General features: G+C 41.1%; 1 protein-coding gene across 1 annotated transcript; it reads right to left on the reverse strand.

Annotated features, from left to right (window-relative positions):
- Positions 1 to 338: 338 nt before the first annotated feature.
- Positions 339 to 19670, reverse strand: SKIL (SKI like proto-oncogene). The gene is made up of 7 exons (XM_055723787.1): positions 19506 to 19670; positions 16942 to 18869; positions 12016 to 12113; positions 10360 to 10598; positions 9910 to 10151; positions 8547 to 8771; positions 339 to 5544 (listed from the first exon to the last, which is right to left on the reverse strand). Exons 2-7 carry the CDS (start codon positions 18046 to 18048, stop codon positions 5383 to 5385), a joined length of 2073 nt encoding a protein of 690 aa, XP_055579762.1. The 5' UTR covers positions 18049 to 18869; positions 19506 to 19670; the 3' UTR covers positions 339 to 5382.
- Positions 19671 to 21865: the final 2195 nt, after the last annotated feature.

Genomic DNA, 21865 nt, shown 5'->3' on the forward strand with positions numbered 1-21865 from the left:
GATGTATTTACATGTATAAACACCAAAATTGTAACAAATACATAGAAACCTTAAGAGTAAATAATGCCTTTCTGGAGCCGTAAGAGCTTTAGCAAATGGGCTCATAGTGAGGGCGGGCTATTGATCTTGCACATCTTGCTAAAAATACCCTTTAGAAAACCGGGGACCCGCTGCAGGCAGTGGGAGTCCTGCTAATATGTGTCAGTGTAATCAGGTTTTAATTTACTGTAATCAAAGCAAGCAAGACTCTGTCCTCCTTAGAAAAGCGCTGTTGTTAAAATACCTTCCAAAAAGTCAAGTTTAGAAGTCAGCATTCAAAAATATTACAGAGACAGGTGTTCTGACATTACAGTTCTTTATTTGTTTTCGAATCCACAATCTATACAGGTATTTACAAGGCATGAAAATGGATAACAGCACAAAATACAATTGAGGTATAAGCTAAGAGCACAGTATGTCATGTTTCAATAAATATAATTCAGAATTTGTAAACTAAGTGACCAGATAGATGCATCTTGTTTACTAAAACCATATAAAATATCTGTTAAATCTCACGTGAGGTAGAGGACAGTTTTTGTGTGTCATGTAATGCAACCACAGCAACTCTGACAATAAGACTGTACATCATTGGCAAGGTACTAAAAATTGTTGAGTGCACTGATCGTTTTTCACAGGCTTCTACTATGGTTTCAGAATAGTCATTCAACCTGTTGCCTTGAGCTAATACAGACTCTGCTGTTCTGCAGCTACTTTCTGTAATTTCAGATATTTATACTGGCATGTCAACATCGATGAATTCTTCCAAGGATGAGTATGAAAACACAAAAACAGATTTTGTCCATCACAGAAAGCAACATCATGGCAACGAAATATTTTAGACCAACCTTTTATTATTTCCTAGAATTAGTTTAAATACAGTACAGCTGTGCTTTCCTTTAAGTGAGGTATCTATTTTCAGAGAAAAAAAAAATCAATTGATAGTTACATTTAATCAATTTTCAAATAGCAAAATTTTATACCATTTGTTTGCTGTGCTTAAAACTAATTTTTCAAGCGTTTTCCAACTGAACCACTAATCCTGAAAAAAACAATTTTCTAAGTAATGGAGACACACTACAAAATTGTCGTGCAATTTGTAAGCAGTAACTGCTTTTGCGGAAGCTAAAAAATTGCTCTCTTTTTGAAATAGAAATATGCAACAAATAGAAAATTCTACACGTTTTCTGTAATGAAAATTGATGGAATACACACACTACAAATGTAATGAGCAAAAATAAAATCTAAATTTGCAGCTTTCTGCTGCTTTCTATTGGCAGCTTAAATAAAATCACTGAAATATTGCAAGCACAGATTAACAGGTAGGTGTAATTATGTCTTTTGTCGACTTCACCATGTTATAGAAAACTCTTGTGTGGATTAATTACACAAATTAAGTGCAGAAAAAATACAAAGTTGTTATCTTTACTGACAATCAAAATATATACTCTACAAACAAGTGAATTCTAGGAAGCTGACCATGACAGCATTTCAAGGCCAACTTCACGACTAATGCTAGGAAAGTTTCCCAAAAATTTCATAACACATTCTAGCTATCCCCTCCCCCAATATAAAACAAGAATGTATGAATAAAACATTGTGACTTCTAAAATATGGGCCAGGACTTATTTTTTCAGGCCACCAATAGCTTTATGCTCCCACTCAACTTTTCCTACTTCACTAACTGCATTATGCCTTTACTATATACAACTGATATTACACCTAAGCTATCAATATATTAAATATAGCATAAAATTAGTTTAAGAATGTGAAACATAGCTACATTTATCTAAATGCTCAAACTAAATGATATGCTTTACAGTAACTAAAACACAGACTTCGTTAAGTTTGGAGATTTAGATCAAAATCTCTTTCGTCTAGGGATACACGGCTATGCTGCAAATGAGGGTGCTTTCAGACCACCTAAATTACAAGAGTTTTACTCTAAGCTCTTGTATTTTCTTGTTGATTAAAGTACACAAAGCATGTGAAAGTTCTAGTTTAAAAAAGTATAGGAGCAAACTAGATAGTCATCTTGAGTCCCACTTACTTTGCTCCAGAGAGTGCACTAGGCAACTTTGATCTTGGTCTAGGTGTTTAATAATGCAACTTCCAACATTATGCCCAATTTTAGGATTTTTTTCCTATGGGCTTCATGTCACAACTATCTGGGAAAACGACTTCCTGCCTGAAAGATCAGCAAGCACTAACTGAAGGCAGAACAAATAACAATACATAAAACGAGCATGCGATGACTAAAAGCGAGGACCTAATGACAGAATCAGTTTCTACCATTAAGTGTGCACTTAAGTGACGGCCCTTAAGTGTGCATTCCAAGCTCCTGTATCAGGCTGTAAAATAAACCATTCAATGTAACTAGCGTAAGGTAGTGGAAAAACAAGTCAACATATATTTGTTCTGGAACAATATTCAGTATTTCAGAATACTGTTCAATATTCAGAATAATGTTCAGTATTATTTACAATTTACTAAAAAACTATCTTTCAAAGACTGTGAACACACAAAATCTATGGCACATTTATGTATACATTATTACTTAAAATCAGTATAAAATTAAGTCTACACGTATGAAAACTGTTTAAGTAAAGAGCCTGAAAGTAATATTTAAGAATTGTAAGAGGATTACAATAATTTAAAATGCATTCTAACTTTAGATTACCTAAATGGAATATTTACAAAGCTACTTTTAATAAATGTCGCATTAGCGTTTTCAGCCAGATGTTTTAAAACAATTAGGAGGCCTTATCTGCAGCTGGAATTGCTAAAACTTCGTATAGCTGCTTGAGTTCTTGCAAGAGTGAAAATATTAGTACAAACTATGGCCATCAGCATTTTAATAGCCTACAGCGTAAACCAGTTAACAGCTGGTAGAGAGCTGGTTGAAGTGCTGGTTGAGGCACCGGAACCCGGGCTATACTAGTACTCCACTGCAATTGCCACTGCTGAAGGTCAGCTGGTGGCAAAAAGGGAAATTTGAGCCAAAGTCACATAACGTAGACAAGACCTGAATGGAAACAGAATATACGGTAGTCTAATACAATAATCCCATGAGGATTCCATACATTCAATGGCTAAGCTATAAATACTGTGGTAAATTAGTTACTGCAGCTGTATTAAACGAGGCTGTACGGCCTTATCTACACTGACAATCGAAGAAGTCTGGTTCAAAACACTGATACTGAAAAGCAACTAGAAACGGTATCTTTTGATCCCTTAATAACACCTGGATGAAACTTTTCAGTTTCCCAGGACGGTGTTTTCCTACTTGCCCATCTAGCTAATCCAACGTAGGTTCTGTCAATCAAGCTGGACTACTTCAAGCTCCATTCCCTAATAATCACACTTTTATCAGCTTTCTTACGTACTCTTCCTATAGCTGTGGTTTTGGTTCTTGTTACAACAAAACATTCATTGTGTTTTTAAAGCAACTTGGTGCATAAACAACCAGAGTAATTTACAGCCTGCACCCCTCCTTCCAAACCATGCTGCAAAGATGGGCTTTTGCCTTTTCATTTTTTTTAAAGCAAAAATTTGGAGACGGAGTCGAAGAAAGGAAAAATGTGATCTGGGTCTTCTTTTCTGATCAACACTGACAAAGAAAATTGGTATTTTTATACTAACCTGCTTTAGCCTTCAGTATAAATATGACACAGAGTCCATAAACAAAATTGTACACAGCTATAAAAGAATCACCCTATGACTCCATGACATTTGATTTACCACCTCATTTCTCATTCAGTTTAAAGACGTGCAATTTTATCTTTCTCTGTGATACTCAATCCTGTTACATCACTAAAAGAGAAACAAAAAAACCTCAAAAGTTTTCAGTTTTACTAGTTCGGGGGGCAGGGTGTGTGTGTGTGTGGAGAAAATCAACGTAGCCTTTTACTAGTGGTTTCACCCAGAATTAACTAGATTATTAAGAGAATAATAAACCCAAGTACCTCAAAAACAGAAGCTAAAGTACAGGTTAAAATTATGTAGTGAAATACTAGAACTACTAAAATATTCCTAGTCACTGATATAATCAGCTAGTATCTGTCAGCTGTATCAAACTTTTTGGAGAGGAGTGCGAAAAAAGTTATTTCTTCATCCAACTGTGTAGTCATGCGTTTAATCCACTAGGAACCAGACTTCCGAAGTACTCAAACATTATATATACATAAAACAGTAATTCTGTACAATTACACATTTTCAAATATTATAGCTTAACAAACATGCTGTATTTCTTAATTCATGGTAATGTTACCATGCCAATTCAAATACAGAGACTATCAAAATAATTTTCAAAATGCCGTATCTCAGAATTTTATTTTTTAAGCTATTATCGCCATGTCAGTTAAGGCCTGTTCTATGTAATGAAAGAAAAATCCACAAGTTGGCAAGAAGCTCAGAGTGTGGAGGCTTAGGGTACTAGAGAGACGAATACATTTTTTTGAATAAATATTGTTTTTCTTGAAAGCATGAGTATCTGAAAACCAGTTAAGTCAAGCTTTCTCATTTTCTAGAAGGAAACGCCCCACCTTTCAGCCTTTTATTAATGTTTCTTTCATACCTAGTATACAGAAGAAAACAAGAGAAAATACATGAATTTTTAACTTCCAAAGATTCCATTGTAATTCTAAATCTTTTAATTTGAAAAAAAATCCTAATGCTTTCTTCTTCCAGCATGGTAAGCAAATGCTGGCTCTAAACTCTTTAGATTCATAAAGAGTTGTTAAATAGAAAATACAGAAAAGATCAGCTTGACTTCACACAATGAAATTATGGGAAAAACTCACGCTGGTAAATCACTTTTGATGATCAATCATCTATCATTGTGGCAATTTTGAGTATTACCTTACAGATGAAAAGCTGCCTTTACTTTCCCCAGTCCGAGAACACGTAATTCTCACTGAAACCTGAACTATTTTTTATCTTGAAGAATTCAGAATGTTTTTAATGTACTTTTATAACTGGATGTGCAATTGATAGCAAAATAAAGATCGCCACATAGATTTTAACAGACAATGTTAAAAGGTATAGAGTCCTCAAGACTGCATTAGAAATAGACAGAAACTGGTCACTCTAAATCAAGAGTTTCGTATTTTTCATTGTTTGAGAAAAACACCAGTACAAATAAATGCAGATTTTCATTGGTTAGGAAAATCTAAAAATGTATACCTATCTATCTCTATTTATTTATATATATGTATATCTTCATCTGGATTTGTCTGGGAAACAGAAACCTGCAGACAATACTTTTTCTCACCACACAGAAACTGCTCACCATTCATTAAAAACCAAAACACCCTGTTTAAAGAATGCAGCTTCCTCTTCCAATCTCTATTTTCCTTTCCCATTTTTTGAAGATTTCAAGATCTGTAGCTTCAACTCCTTTATCATCATCTCTAACTTTTCCCTTGCCTCTCGTTCTTGTCTCAGTTCATCTTGAAGCTCTTGTCTGTCTGCCTCTGCGTGATCCAATCTCTGTCTCAATTCTGCCAGCTGTAAAACAGAGAGGAGAGACAGAGAGGCAAATTATAGCAAACTTACTTGTAAATGTCAACTATTCACTTCAAGATGCCACTGATGACCACCCTATGCATCAGATAAAAGTATTTCAGTTCACCAGCATTCATCAGCTTGTCTTCTACTGTTACCAAGAATTATGCAGTTACCTACTACACCATTAGCAAATGACATCAATATACAGAGTTGCATAAACATCACACTGTAACAAAAAAAAAATGGGACAGTCTAATATTCAAATACATATAAATTGTAGTCGTACAACCTGTCACACTAGACCATGTCAGTAATACACATAAGCTGTTAGGAAGACCGTGACGATGTCTGCATCAGATGTTTCACAAATCCCAGAATAAAGAGCACTTTATCATTTCCCAAGTCGATTTCACTTACCTGACAAAATATTACTCCATTTCAAAGCCTGAATGCATTTCTAGAACAAAACCACCAACACTGTTTTTTGATACTTTTTAGTGTAAATGAAACAGCATTACCAAAAATGACATCCAGAAAACCTTGAACACAACCACCTGCGCATTTATGTGTGTGTTCAAATATAAACATGAGTCCACCCAAACTGGTGTTGAAACACAGAAATTACGTATTTTTTTTCATCTTCGGAGTAGAGTAAAACTCAAACCCGCTACATTGTCCAAACTTGTTTACAGTGAGATCTGGAAATGTCCGATGAATTTTTCAAGTGTGAGAAAGTTACTGTAAAATTGCTACCACCAGCAGTTAAAACAGGGAGGAAACTGGAAATTAGTAATCTTCTCTACCATTGATTTAAGGTGGTTTTTTCTTACAAAAAGAGCTCACTGAATCTAAAAAAACTCATCTGTGTTTGTAATGATATATATCCACCTGATCTAAATCTTCACTAAACATAAGTCTCGCTGAAAATGAGGAAGACAGCTGATGAGAATGAAAGGAGCAGGAGCACGCAGCGTCACTGGTGTTCGCCAGTTGCTGCAAAATGTACTGGGCCAAGGAACTGCTGTGCCCATTTTAGAGAAACATCACATTCAGGAGACATTCATCTCCACTTGCATAACTGGAAATATTTAAATGGTTCTTTGTATAATCAGAAATATTTAAGCAGGTTTTAGATAGCAATAGGCTATTAACACAAGTCTTCTGACTCCACTACTGGAAGTAAACTGTTGCAGTACAATATGCCCAGTGCCCGCATGTTGCAGCACGTACTGCACAAGCACGTCTCTGGTTGATTTTGACTTCCACCTCTAAGGAAAGGTTCCAGTACTGGTTATACTGCCCTGTTGTGACTGACAGGGTAAAGCAACAATTAAACTAGATAATTCAATAAAGAAGTCAAAAAGGGGGAGAAGGCACTTAGTGCATCTTCCGACAGGCCTACAAAGAAGAACAGACATTTAAGCAAGCTGCAAATCCCAAATTATTAATTTTGTTGCATGTAGTACAAAGAGGGTTCCTCCCAGTCCACAGTTCTCAGCCAGAAAAGGCAGCCTGGGTAACTGCTTCAAGAAGACATTGGATTAAGGCTTTTTAAATGCTGTGTACACAGCCTGGGGAAGGCACCTGTTGCCAGGACCTCTGTTTCACTTGGGTACTTCTGACAACTGCTTGGAACCCAGAGTCCGAAATCTATTCTAAGATGTAATGAGGAGAAAAAGGTTCAAATTGTATGTTGTGAATTGCTCTACCATTCAGGTAATAACAGAGTAAACTTTCATGCAAGGAACTATTTAGTTTTCAAAGCCTAACTTCAAAAGGAACAATCAACCAATCTCCTTGGGGAACAATCTATGGTTTTTACCTTTTAAAGAAGGTAAGCTACACAAGCCACATAAAACACACTATACACGATTACCTTCATAAATTAGAACATGTTGTTACTTGCAGTAATAGGGCTTGTACCAGATGTTTAGTAAATCAGGCCTTAGTCAGAGAGGATTATTCCTGGCAGCAAAGGCTAGGAATCTGTGGAGTGGGATGTCATGACATTAGATTCATGAGAAGGATTTACGATGTTTGTCTCTGTCCTACTCCCCAAAAATACCAAAACCTGTCTCTCAAGTACTGCCTGTTTCTTAGTCTGAGACAGTAAGGGCAGGAAATGTAGACAGCTATGATCAAACGATCACAAAACTTTACTGAGCTGAAGTTTTAGATTTTCTTCACTTAAAAAAAACAAAACTGTGAAGACTAGTTTTCTGTGACACGGTACAAAATATATCACCATACATTTAATTCACTATACATTTAATCATAACTGCAACTGATTTTCAAAAGCTGCATTCCAAGGCTCCCTTTGGCATTAACTGTATCTTTCCCATGGGAATGACATGAATAACCTCCAACATAAAGAAGCAATAGTGTAAGTTAAAAGGGAAGTGAAAGAGACAAGAAAAATCTCCATAGGTTTTGTCATATGAACCCAAGACGCAGGAACGAGAGACAAAAACATGATTTTCATTTCCAAGAGAACTCTTGGACCAAATGCTTTGATAGAGCACAGAAGGGAGCTCATTAGACAGTGCAGAAGATTCTACCACCAAGGAACAGATAGAGCATCAAGGTATGCTACTGAATTTACAAAACGCTGGTTGAGAGATTTGGGGTTTTTTTGTTTTAACATAAAAGGAATAAAAAGAGGAATAACTTATTTCTGTAACTAAAATGAGAACATTTAGTTCTACAACATGGGCAAGCCTATATACATTAAAAATATGATTTATTTTACATGAGGATGTAACAAACCTTATGTTTAAGATTAGTATTTCATCAAAAACATCCTATGTTTCTGTAAGATGCATTCTACCTCAGTTCCAATCAAGGAACACGGAAATAAATATGTCACTGTGACCTATTCTGGTGTTCATCTATGGTATCAGAACACATGGAGAAGATGAAACTTTAAGGTGGCTGAGCAACAGCTTCACAATTTCCTGATACATTAAATATGGTTTAGCTTGAAATGAACTTTCCCTTCTCACCTGTGCTGCATATTCAGCTTCTTTGTCTTTTTCTAAATTGGAGTCACAGCTACATTTCTGCTTCATCACTTGGTCCAGTTTCTTCTCCAAGTCTCTCTGCTCAAAATAAAATTCTTCCATTCTTTGAGCATGCTCTGCCTGCAAACATTCAAGTTCTTTTTGTAAATTCTGCTGCTCTTCCGTCAGTTCCTTCATAGCTTTAGAGTTGCTTAACATTTCCACCTCCTGTCAAGAAAAACCAGCATCATATGCACCTTAGTTCTAAGACCAGAAAAGCAAAAACCTGAATTTAAACATGTATCTTGAAACAATGAGGCCAAAATGAGCACATTTACCTACTGATAACAACAGTTCGTTACTGGTATTTATCTACTTATAAATGACAGCCTGGAATTCTGCAGCAAGCATTTAATTTGTAAAAAATTATTGATACTTCCAAGTACACAGAGCTTCCAGATTAGATTCACAACTTCCAGCAGCAAACCTCAGAAAGCAGCAGCACTGATTTACTAAAATATACTTTGAAAATGTAGAAGTGCATCATCAGAAAACAGAATAAACGTGTTCAATTTCTTTTTCCACTGGCATTTTGGTATTTTTAAGGGGGTTTTTTTTGTTTGTTCAGGGGTTTTTTAACTTATCTACAAGCTTTACCTCCAACAGTAGAACAACTTAAAAGCAGCAGCTCTAGGGCCCCATCTGAGCTCACAGATTCTGAGCTTAACTTTAACTAAACTAAACTATTAAAGTCTGGTCTATGAATGTAGGAAGCAAAGAGACTATTCATCTTAATTCATAAAACAGAAATTATCAATCACAAGGGAACACCCACTTCTAATAATTATTATATTAATATAATAAATTAATTATGATATAAATATCATCCACTATTAAAAAGACTACTAAAATCCCCCTAAAAACAAGGGCTTATCAAATAGAAATAGGCAGTATCCTTTTTTATACAGGCCAGTGATAAGACCACTCCTACAGGACTTAAGTCTGCATCTCTAAAATCCCAAAAACTGACAAATTTGAGAGGACTTAAACTGCATATGACAAAATACTCAAATGTTTGGAAAACATTTTGAAGTGAAAGAAGTAGTTTTCATTTGGATAAAACAAATGAAGGAGCTGCTGGAACACAGCAGGTGCAAACTGAAGAGACACCGATTGTTAGCGGACTCAAACCCAATGAGCATAAGGGATATTAAGGATTTGGTGTCTGAATTGAAGCTGGGGCGAAAATTATCTGTGTGTTTCAGTGTTTCCAGTGCATGAAATCTGTGACATTGATTCTAGAACCATCAAGTTAACATCAGTGTTCTGATGTCACAAGTGAAACGCGCTCAGATTGGCACTGTACCATTTGAAGCTGCTGTTTCCTCCGCAAAATCGTATTTAGTTTTTCTTGCTGCTTGATGTAGGTTTTCATGACTTCTTCCATGATCCTTCCCTTGTCATCTTCACAACTGATGTCTTTCATGAGCGTGGGGGACAAGGTTCGCACATCACTGCCTACTTCAACATGGCTAGAGTCTCTAGCGATTTTGGAAGAAACACGTTCAGATTTTCCACCTCTTGCAGAACGAGTTGACACAGGTGGATCTACAGAGAAAAGAAGAACACAGCACAATAATCACAGAAAATTAAATCTCCAGAATAAAAAAATTCAAAGAAAACTGAAGATTACAAAACGGTAAAAAAAATTTTTGGAAAACTGAAGTGACATCACAAAATATTTGCTTAGTGTTCACCTTTCCAAAATTATATGGTATAAAAATGGAAATTCTTCAGCGTAGCTTTCACTACTCACCTAAACGTTTCTGCTGCTCCACGCCACTTTTCAAGTCAATTTTTTCTTGTTCTTCAAGAGAAAGCTCTGGATAGGAGGCAGCTTTTTTGTGCTTTCCACTACCAAGCTTCTTCTCTGACTGTCCAGGTGAGGACTTAATTACTTCTGAAGCTTTGACTGTTGTTTTTGCAACATCCTTATATTGTGATGCAAGAGATACATTTGGGGCGACCACTTTATCACACATATAAAGGTAGTAACTGAAATAGTAGAACAGTAAAATTAAGAATGAAAGGTAAGGCATAATAAATGATGACTGGTAGAGAGCAGTAAGTTTAATTTAATGTGATTTCAAACTATAAGAGCTTCAATGAAAAAGAAGCACATACTTTTTACATTTTTCCTATGCAAAAGGAAATCCTAACAATCCACTTAATCTTTACTGAGTAGATTATCTAGATAAGGTTTTGAGGCTGTTGAACAACAGGATTTTCCAAACATGGCTGATGAAAAAAAAAAAATCATACAGAAAATCATATGAAGTCTTCACTTCAATGCAAAGAGTGAAATTAGAATGCCACTGATTCCAGATTCTCTAGCATCTTCATATTCCTTATAGTAGCAATGGAGGACGGGGGAAGTGATCAGTGTAGTGGGAATGAGTATATCGCTCCTTCAATAGCAAAGCTGTGCAGCCACAGTGCTGGGGCATGTCTGAGACCAATGCTGGACCTTCTTTCTCACATACATCAAGCAAGCTATCTGGATTTTCACAGCTCCTGGGCTCCTGGGAGCACCCCTGTGTACTGCCCTAACCTAGCCACTCCGCTCTTGCCTACTACAGAGGGAAAAGAGTGCCAAATGTGTTCATGTCAGTGCCAAGATAATCAGTGGCACGACGCTGGGGTTCACATTGCTGTCTTTGACACCTTCCTTTCTCCTAGTTCTGAAGGCAGGCACCGCTAGGACGAGCAAACTGAGGGACCATCACAGAAGTTCCACCATTCACGCATTTGCGTGGGAACTAGTTTGATGCATATGTGTTGTTTTGATGCATGCTGCTAGCCAAGAGCCTGATTCCACCCTTATATGGTAAATGCACAACCACACGGGGATGAGGGTAAGAGGTTCGTCAAGAAAAACTGTTTCCGTTGTTGATGCAGATGACAAACTGTGTACTACGTTAAGAAAAAAAATGCACTTGGTTTTTAAAACCAGGACACTAATCAAGAGACAATTCAGCTGTAGCCATTGTTCCAGTGTGGAAGAAAGCCTTCAAACACCAAACAGTCTATTTGGAAAGGAAGTTAAGTTGCACTCACAGTAAACAGGCCCTATGCAGCTTATCATAAGAAAGATTAAAAATTACTTTCTGTCATTTCTACTCTGAAAAGGGAAATTGTAATTACATTTCCGTTGTATTGCCTACTGAAAAACACTCACAGATCACAGCTTGAGTCCTGCACCAACACCCACTCATAAGCAGTTCATTAGTATCTACACTAAAAAACACGTAAGAAGTTAGGGTTCAGCTATTCCTGTGCGATCCCTTGAAGTTCTCCTAACAGTTCAGGTTGCAAGTACACTTTTTTCAGCTTGAATTACCTTTAAATAGCCACAAGTATTTAAATACTTGTACATGCAGTGCTTATAGTTCTATGCAGGAAACTCAGTTACCTGGGATGGAAAAAGGAGGGTGGTTGAGGATCAGTTTCTGCTTCTTGCTTTATAACTGGATACCACTGCGATAATTCCAGGCTCTGCTGTGAATCTGCCTAAAGAAAAGAAAACAAACTGGTAACTGGAAGATGGGTAAATGTTACTTACATTTTCATAAATGCTCCTCAGTAAAATGGCATTTACACCATTAATACACACACACCCCAGAGAAACTGGGGTACTGGAAAATGGAGTGTATTTGGCAGAGATGCACAGTGACGCAAGATACAGAAGTTTCATCCATCTCCTATTTCCCATTATGGGCAAAGTAGCAACAAAATTAAAAGAAGATCTCTTTACAAACCTACACAAAAGCTCTGTTGAGTTTCCAGAATTCTGCCAGAGGCATGCTAAAAATGTTTGGGAGAAACAGAAAGCAGAAACTAGGATTCCCAAAAGGTGGTAGGAGCCTCTTGCAATGAAGTATTCACATCATAGTAAGCACCTGCCAGATAATTTATTACAAAACAAAACCTATGAATAAAATGGAACTGGTGTTCCAGAGACAGAACTTTCTCCGGTTGTCACAAATTCTTATTACAGAAGTGGGGAAAGCTGCTGCAGTTAACATGACAACTCCGTTCCCTTTGCAGTAACAAACAAAATTAATTCCGGTGCATTGGAAGATACCATCTTTAAAAACCTCTATGCATTCTGTTATTTGGATAGCAATTCTGGTTCCCTTAGTCTCAAGAAATATTTTTTGGAATTACTCTTTAGTCAAAGTTACTGGGGATACTTCATGCTCCACTTCAAAGTTACTATTAATTTCAAGTGAAAAGTGTCTCATCATATATTTAAATGAAACTCATAGCTAAGAAATTGGTACTTAATTTGATGGTATTAAAATAGCCTTGGGAAGCAGGTTTTTGGGTAAGGCGTGGTTGGTTGACAGCAGCCCAGCACCCACGCAGCCGCTCCCCTCACCGCCCCCTGCCCTAGCAGGATGGGGACAAAAGCAATAAAGCTCCTGGGTCAAGATAAAGACAGTTCAATAGGTGAAGGAAAGAGGGGGAAAAAAAAAAAAACAAGTGAAGAAAAGGATATCGCTCACCACCTCCCACAAGCACAATGATGCCCAGTCAAGTCACCAAATGGCATCCACCTTGGATGCCAAAAGCCCCTTTCTTCTCTTTCCATCCCAGTTTTTATCGTTGAGCATGACATTATGGAGTATCTCTTTGGGCCCTGCCACTCTCTTGCCCACCCCCAGCCTACTTGCTGCAGAGGCCAAGTCCAACACAGAGACAGCCCTGACGCTGCCTAAGGGCTGCTCAGCAGCACCCAGAACCATGGTGTGCTACCAGCACTGTTTTAGCTACAAATCCAAAGCACGGCACCATACAGGCTGCTATGAAGAAAGTTAACACCATTCCAGCCAGACCCAGCACCTCTGGGAAGTTGCTCAATTTGAAAAAAAAAAAAAAAAAAAGCCTATAAAGCTAAAAAAAATATAATAATAATAATTCTACTGTACCGAAAGCTTCATCTAGCATTCTAACATCTTCACAATGATACATTATCAGAACAGTTTATATTTACATACCCTGAAATAAACTGCCACAGAACTTCATCTGTGGCACTCAAGAGAGCACCCAGTTACACAGAGGTGGCCTGTATCGAGGTCTGCAGAATCAAACGCCACGTGACTATGAGAGATACCAAATCCCATTTACAATATTCTGGTCGAAACTTCCAGCCCACTAAATTCAGCTCTAGCAATGAAACTGAAATTTAACTCCACCCCTGCAGTTCCTCAAATCAGTTCCAACATAGATAGAAAGGAGGGAGGGCACAAGGAAGCTAAGCTCCAGAACAGTAAATTCATAACCAAGCCTTTAAATAATAAAGATTTGAAATACAGTGAATAATCTCTAGAAAAACAGCCTCATCCTGACACTTGTAGTTTTTTTGACTTATTCAGATCATTCTAATAATTTAAATAATGTACATGTATTCTTTTACTTATACTGCAGCTAATATACAGTAATCCTATTTGGATTTCTGAATCACATCTTGTCCATATTTTAGGACTCACATTTTAACATGTTTATATATTTTCATATGAAATTATCTATCAGGTTATCTATATTTTCAAGTTTTTAGGTCAGATTTTAACATTCCCACCTATTTCAAATGGAAACTGACTTTACTGTCTACGCTTAGTCTGCATTTTGCAAATTAATTTCGTAACATGCAATCAAATTTTTACTTAGGAAAGAAAATGAAAAGTAACTGCAAATAAACATGAAGTCTTTTTCTAACATGATTCTTCCCTCATCATCCAGGTTAATAAAATAGAAATAAAACATCTACTTCAATATATACATGTATATTTCACTACCTAACAATCTGTTTAGTTTAGATGCTCTAAAGAAATTCTGTGAACACTATATATTCAAGGTGAATTCAATGATTTCTACCCAAACTATTTGAAAGGGCTTTCTTCAATCCTGTTCTTTAAAGGGGGGGGGGGGGGGAGGCAAGTAGCAGTTTCAGCTTAATCATGAAGCTACTACTTTTATCTGAGATGGGATTTATCACAACACTCAAAAACACTCAGAAGAAATGTTAACTCTCCACTATGCGAGCTTTTCCCTACGCACAATGACAAACTCTGGGAATTGTCTGAGTAGCAGGACAGAGTTTTAGTGCAGAGCAATTATCAGAAACTGTCACAAAGTCAAAGGGGATGAGGATCTGAAAGTGCAGAGATCAGCAGAGACATAGCGGCAGCTGTTCCATGAAGAGCAGGTGGATATTACACTGCAGTCTAGAACTCAACAGAAAATTAGAAACTCGGTGACAATCAAATACACAGCTTACAGCTTTCCTATTAGCACAAAAACCCAGAGAGGAATTAACCTTGCGAGTACACTGCTCTTAAAACATTAAAAGCAGAAGCGTATTTGCACTGTGAGGTTAATAAACTGAGGGTGAAATGCTAAGGAGAAAGGCAAGGCACAGGATCTAGGATGCTCCAAAGACTATGGGAATTAATTAATAATTTATTATTACTGGATGGACAAAAACCTAGCCAAGGGCAACTGTTCTTCCTGGGCCCTCCACAATAACCTCAAAGATGCGTCAGCACTTCTGAGGACTGACTCAGCAAAGGTGCTAAGATGGTGACAGAACAGCAAATGGAACATCCTGCACACACACTTCCCTAGGAGCATAAGAAAAAGGAACATCCGCACATTGTACCAAATACCTGTCTCACACCACAGATATGAGGGAAAGAAAAGATAACTGAGGCAGCCCAAGCTGCCCAAGGACAAGGAAACAGAGGCTGTGCTCCCACACTCCCCTGTTAAATCTTTTGTACTTTCCAGATGAATATCCATGAGACAAAAAAAGGATAAAGAACCCTCCCCCACCATTTTTTCTTTGTTCAAGTTTTCAGTTTCTCTCTCATTCTGATTTCATATGCCGCTTTGTTATAAAGAACTACACAGGTCTGCAGAAGACTCCAGAAAGTTTTTGTATTTCATTTGCACCGGTTCAGTCCAAATTACTGTTACTGCTAATTTCAGCTGTTTTTTTCATCTGTACACATGAAACAAAGATCTCACGGACATGCTACCATGAGAAGGGAAGCAGTATTATAGGTATGAATATAGAAGACTATTTCCAATGATGCATTCACCATACTATCGTTTATTACCTACACTGGCATTGCAAGGACAAAGACTGCCATGTCTTTATCAGATGAAAAGCAAAGTCTCCTCGCTATGAACCTACCCACATCTTCAACTAAATCAGCACATGGAAGCATGCCATATTGCAGACTTTCGTGGAAATTTTCTGCTACAATCCCTTACTGTAGACTGGCAAAACTATAAGAATACCTGTTACTACAGTAAGCCTTTCTGCAATAGTGACTTTTCAGAAGTTTATGCCAAAAGTTGTCAACTTACAGCACACCTTTTTGGACTCAACCATCTGGACTGCTCTTGCTGCTATATTGAAATCCACCATAAAACATCCAACAGGCAAAATGCATATATAATTGAACCAGTAGCGATCAGACAGACATGTAAATGCCAAATACACTAAAAAAAAAAAAAAAGTCACGGGGCAGGAAGCATCTAAAAACCTCTTAAGTTTAAACTGTACCCCAAAAATTGCACCTTCTATGAACGGAAACATCTATGGTGTTTAGTATTTATCTGGTGCTTGTCTTTAAGGGGAAAATAAGCTCTGTATTTTTGAACCACAGTGCAGACTTGCAGCACTATTTTAGGAAAAAATACGATGTCTATTATTAACCATTGTCAAGATATCGGCCCACAGCTCATTTCTTGCGCTGCTTAAAACCCCCTCTCTTTGGCGTATTTTCTCTATACTAAGTGGTTTAAACAGAAAGCTACTGCTGAACAAGCAGACTTTGGGCTTCTAAATTGCAACTTAGCAATGCACCAGTACCCTGCATGCCAAGTCATGAGATGGGTGGCTAGCAAGCCAGGCTGCCATACACCGCACCTGTGTGTGCGGGAGTAAAAATAACACATGAAGAATTTGTAATACTTGATTTTCAAGCTCCTTTCTGCTTTGCTCAGCTGCTGCAACACACACTGCATAAAACATACTCAAAGGTCAAATAAGAACAAAAATTTTCACAATAGCTCTGCATTTACAGAACAAGAACCAACAAAGCCAAACCAGCTCAAATGAAGTTAACTTACAGCCCAAAGAGGGAAGAAATTACCGCACCTTTTAATGAGAAATGTATTTCCATGGCGAAGCTCTCCCACAAATTTAACTTAGGCTTGATTTGACAAGCATTCCCACTTACAAAAGGCAAGCAGTGCGCTTCCAAAACAAGTATTTACGTGTGAGCAGAAAGAGATTTGGGAGTTTTACAAGGGTAGGTGAACTTACTTTAGACCGAGTTCTTTTCTGATTTTTCTCGCTAAATTTCTCCTTCATTTCCTCCAAGAGATGCTTCAGTTCCCGCTCCTCCGACGTTCCTAAGTATTTTTGGTTAATATGCAGGTAGCAGTGCCACTTGGCTGATTCAAATCCCCAGTGGCAGGTCCTCTTGTCCGGGGATCTGTGTGAATGCATCACAAACGTCTGGGGTGAGAACATCCCGTAGCACTCCAAACACTGGATACACGGGTCATCCGGCGCAAGGTAGAACTGAGGTGCAAACAACCCCTGGCACTTGCCCAGGCATTCGTGCTCTACCTCAAAGGCACTGCCAGTCTCTTTCAGCTGGGCCAAAGTGTTCTTACCAGGGAGAAAACTGCCATTTTGTGGGAAAGTGCGAGGACGCAGTAAAGCATTGCATAGTCTCTGAGCATCAGTCAGCGTAATTAGCCCACAGGATGGAGCATTAAACGGAAGAATTCCCAAAACCTTCAGAATATGAAGCTGGTCAGAAGTGCACCTTGAGCAGTATATATACAGTTCATCACACACCGTATTGATCTGCTGCAACGAAAAGTCTCGGAGAACTGAATTCAACACTTGTGGCAGGCAAAGTCTTTTCTCTCCTCCAACTTTAAAACAAGAGATAGACTCCCCCTCCAGTATAGTCTGGGTGAGTTCCGTGGAGCTGTCCGGAGGAATGAGCAGCGGACCAGAAAGTATTTGCGGCGACGGAAGAGGCAAGAAGACAGCGGGTGACATACTTTCCTGGGAATAACGAGCTGAAAAAGCTGCCGGTCCACCCAGTGAGCTCTGGCTGCTTAGGTGGAACTGTGCCAACGTGTGTTTCAAACCTGGATTTAAATTCAAAGGCTCTGATAGTGAAGTACTGTTCAGCTTGGTGGCTTCCCCATCAGCCTCCACAGTAGTTTCATCATATTCATCCAAGTTCTCCTTCTTTATTGTTGGCAATTTATTTATTACAACTTGTACTTTGCTATTTACATGCATTTCTGTCATTGCTTTTTTTAATGGAGGACTTCCATCCTCCTGCATCCCACTCCTTTTCTGGTCTGAAACTAGACCTAGAGAGAAGTTTATTTGTGGGCTTTCCATCGCTAAACACCAGAACTTTAATTAATTAAAGTCTTGAATGTGCATTTTCCTGCTTGTTCATACAAAAAAAAAAATCAACAATTTCAAGTGCTCTTGATTACCAAGCTTTGCACTCTTTTCAGTAAAATGTTACTTCTTCAGCCTCCAACAGTAAAATCTGTAACCCATTTCGCATGTGAAATCACAAAATTAATAATGGAGAGAGGTTACAAAGATTTTTCTTTTATAGTTATTTGTTCAGTTTTCTAATACAAAACCCCCACTGCAACACGTATACAAAAGGCTTTTCTTCGTACGCTCCCCGCTATTTTATACAGTTGTCTTGTACAACGATTTAGTAAAAAAACCCGATGTGCTGATTCAAGAGTGTCCATCCTTGATCATTTTTTTCCTTTAAAAATATACCCTCTTTTCAAATAAGTCTCTATTTAAATATTAAAATAGAAAAATGGTCTCAGTTTGAAGAATGCTGATCTTAATGCAACTGATCCAAAACGTGTATGAAAATTTTATTCAGCACTTTCAGTTCCTGGAGATCAAACACAATCTTAAGGGCTTGCTTTATTGTGCTGCCAACTTTATGATTTCACCACCAGCATGGGAGTTACTATGGCAGCTCACAAATAAATCCCCAAATTAAAGGCTGATCCAGATCCGGCACACACTAAACATCCCTAGAGAGTCACCTTTTGCACAGATGTCACTGGTGTGTGTCAGAATTTTCCCACCCCAAGTTATTAGTAACAGAGGTAAGATCCAGGCCACCGGCTAAAGTCATGGCTCGCGCTAACGCCGCGTTCTGTCACGTCTTTCCAGAAAACCTGTGAAAAGAGAAAGAGGTCAGCCAGGAGCAACCCCCAAACACAGCTGGCTGTGCCGGGGGAGGGGTGTGCTCCATTACCCCGTGCATTACGAGAGAGGGGTGCGCAGGGCGCTCCCCGGTAGGGCCGGCAGCGCCCGCCGCCCCCCGGCCCCGGCAGATGGGCGCAGCTGGCAGCAGCAGCCGGCAGCTCCCGCGGCGCGGCGCGCACGGCCGGCGGGCAGGCCGGGGGGGGCGGCACCGGAGCGGCTCCCTCACGGCGTGCGCAGCCTGACAGCACGGGGGCTCGGCGCACACCGGGGCCGCTCGCCATCCCCTCCGCCCGGGAACCGGCCCCCGGCCCTGCAAAGCCCCGTCCCGGAAGGGCCCGGGACGCCGCATCCCGGCCGCTCGCACCCTCCTCCCTCCCTCCCGCGCCGTGACTCACCTCAGCCCGGCCGGCACCGCTCCGGGCAGGGCTCACCCCCTCCCCCGCACTGCCCGCCGCCTCCCCGCCGCCCCCGCGCTACGCCCGCCCGCACCCCCTTCCCTCAGCCCCGCCGCCGCCGCCGCCGCTCCCTCCCCCCGGGGACGGCGCGCCCCTCCCCCCGGCTCAGCTCCATTCCTCCCCCCCCCGGCAACTTCCCCGGCCCCTCACCCGGCGTCGGCGGGGGCTCCGGCAGCCCGGGGAGCGGAACGGGCTCCGCGCACGCACCGCCCACCCGTGACCTCACTGCGGAGACAGCGGCGGCAGCGGCGGCGGCGGCGGAGACAGCCGCGGAGACGGCGGCGGCGCGCGGCCACGAACCCGCCGGCGGCGCGCGCCGCCCCCTCCCCCGCCCGCCGCCGCCGCAGCCCCGCCCCCTGTCTGGGGCAGCGGCGGGAGCGGCCGCCCCTCCCCCGCCCGCCGCCGCCTCAGCGCCGGGAAACCCTCCCCCGGCCCGGCCCCCGCCGGGGGAGAGGGGGGGGGGGGGGAATGAAACCCACAGGGAAAAGAAAAAGAAAAAAAGAAATAAGTGTTATTTGTGCCCGGCCTTAGCTCGTCCTTCCGCCGCCGTTAGGGCCCGAGCGGGCGGCGGGGAGCGCCCCGGTGGCGCTGGGGAGGGCCGGACGCCGAGGCTGCGGCCCGGAGCGGCGGCTGGGCGGGGAGGCGGCGGGGGGGGGGGAGAGCGGCCATGGCGGAAAGGGAGAAGGAGCCGGGGCGGGCGCGGAGCTGTCAGGCTCCCTGAGGCGCGGCGGCCAGCAGCCGGCGGCCCTGGGGACTGCCCGCCAGCAAGGGCCGCCCGCTGGGGTCCCTCAGCGGCCATCTCCCGGCGAGGATCCCTCAGGGACTTGTCCCCCAGCGAGGGGATCTCATCGGGGGTCCCTCAGTGAGCATCTCTCAACAAGGGTCCCTCAGTGACAGCCCCCCAGCAGGGAGCGTCTCCCACCGAGGGTCCCCCCGCCAGGTGAGCGCTGCGCTGACACCCCGCTACCAGGGGACAGCGACACACAGGAAGGTGGGTGGCCGTGATGGTGTCTGTCCCCAAAGCAGCTGCACGGACCTCTCCTTCCAGCCGCAGCACCGGGAGCAAGGAGATGCGGGAGAAGGTCTCGAAACCCACGACGGAGCCTGGCTGGGAAGCGATACGATCGGCGCAGTGGAAGCGTGAGGGGCTTCTCCTACATCAGGCTCGTTGCTGGAAGAGGAAAATGCTCTGCGGGCACTGCTTAGTCTTTGTACCACTACGTTACTACAAGTTCCTTCTATCCACAAGGAGCCTAAAGCTTTTTTGGTTTACATCTTCTCCGTAAAGCCGGCACTTCAGCTGAGATTAGGGCACAATCCAATTTGCTGTGGCCTTTCATTGCGTACAGTTACGTATTGCGACGCAATGCGAGCACAAAAGCACAGCACACGAAAATGGGGCAGTTGTACAAGCACCAGGCACCACCTAACACCGGCCGGCACTGCTCACGGCGCATGGGCTCCCTTCCGTGCCATCTCCCAACGCCACAGCAGAAGGATTACCACAGCGCAAACAAAACCTGCCTCGCTGCTGATCACACAGGGGTTTGATACACTTTAATCCTTGACTTCACACCTTTCATATACTCAGATTTCCTCGGGGCTGGCAGGGCTTACTGCTGGAACAGCCCTTGAGAATCACGGCAAAGCTCCTTCGTGAATCACTTAACTCGCTTTTTAAGCGCCACATCAGTTCTGGTATCTACAACAAAATTACAGTATCTACATTTCCTGCTGACGATGGCTTGGCAAGGAGTGATCTGGGATTATTCATGTCATTTTGTGTGCAGGTTTTTCCCTTTTTGCTAACCTTAAGTGGTCACATTGTAGGTAAAAGCTCCTACTCTATGCTTGCATAGCAGCTAGTGCAATCTTTGGGACCTGTGGTACTTTATATTGCAAAAATAATAAATTCTTGACAGTTGAAGTAGCAGAATAGAGTTTGGAATAACTCAGTGATGACAAAGGCAATAATGGTTATATTTATTTTTCAAAACCCAAACAAAACCACTTCACCTTTCTATTATTAAAGAATTCAGGTACAGATGAAGGAACCAAAACTGAAATAGAACATAACCTCAGTTTTCATACTCACGGAAGGCGTCCTAACAACAAGGGTCACTGTTTCACTGTTGCTGTATTGCAGCAACTGGGCAGGCGGCTTTCCTACAAGTGAAGGGGTGCCAAGAAGAAGCCTTAATTTTGTGGAAGGAGGTAAACCTCCAAATTAAGGAGGTTTGTACTTGAAATTAAGTGTACGCTTTTTCGCAGCTGCTTGAAGTAGACATTTAATAAAATGCCTATAGAAAAACATAACTTCTTTTTTTTACAGGCTAGAGAAAATAGAGGAGGAAGGGAAGGCACAAATTCCTTCCATTCCACACAGGCTAAAGCAGAGATAAAAAGCTTCCCAAAAACTGGAACCAAGATTCAATAGCTAGGAAGAACACAAGTACTGGAGACATGCAATTCCCCCATTCCCCTTAATATTCTCCTATTTGTGCTTTCCC

The sequence above is a fragment of the Falco cherrug genome, chromosome 11 (genome assembly GCF_023634085.1).
Source record: "Falco cherrug isolate bFalChe1 chromosome 11, bFalChe1.pri, whole genome shotgun sequence".
NCBI classification, from domain to species: Eukaryota; Metazoa; Chordata; class Aves; order Falconiformes; family Falconidae; genus Falco; species Falco cherrug.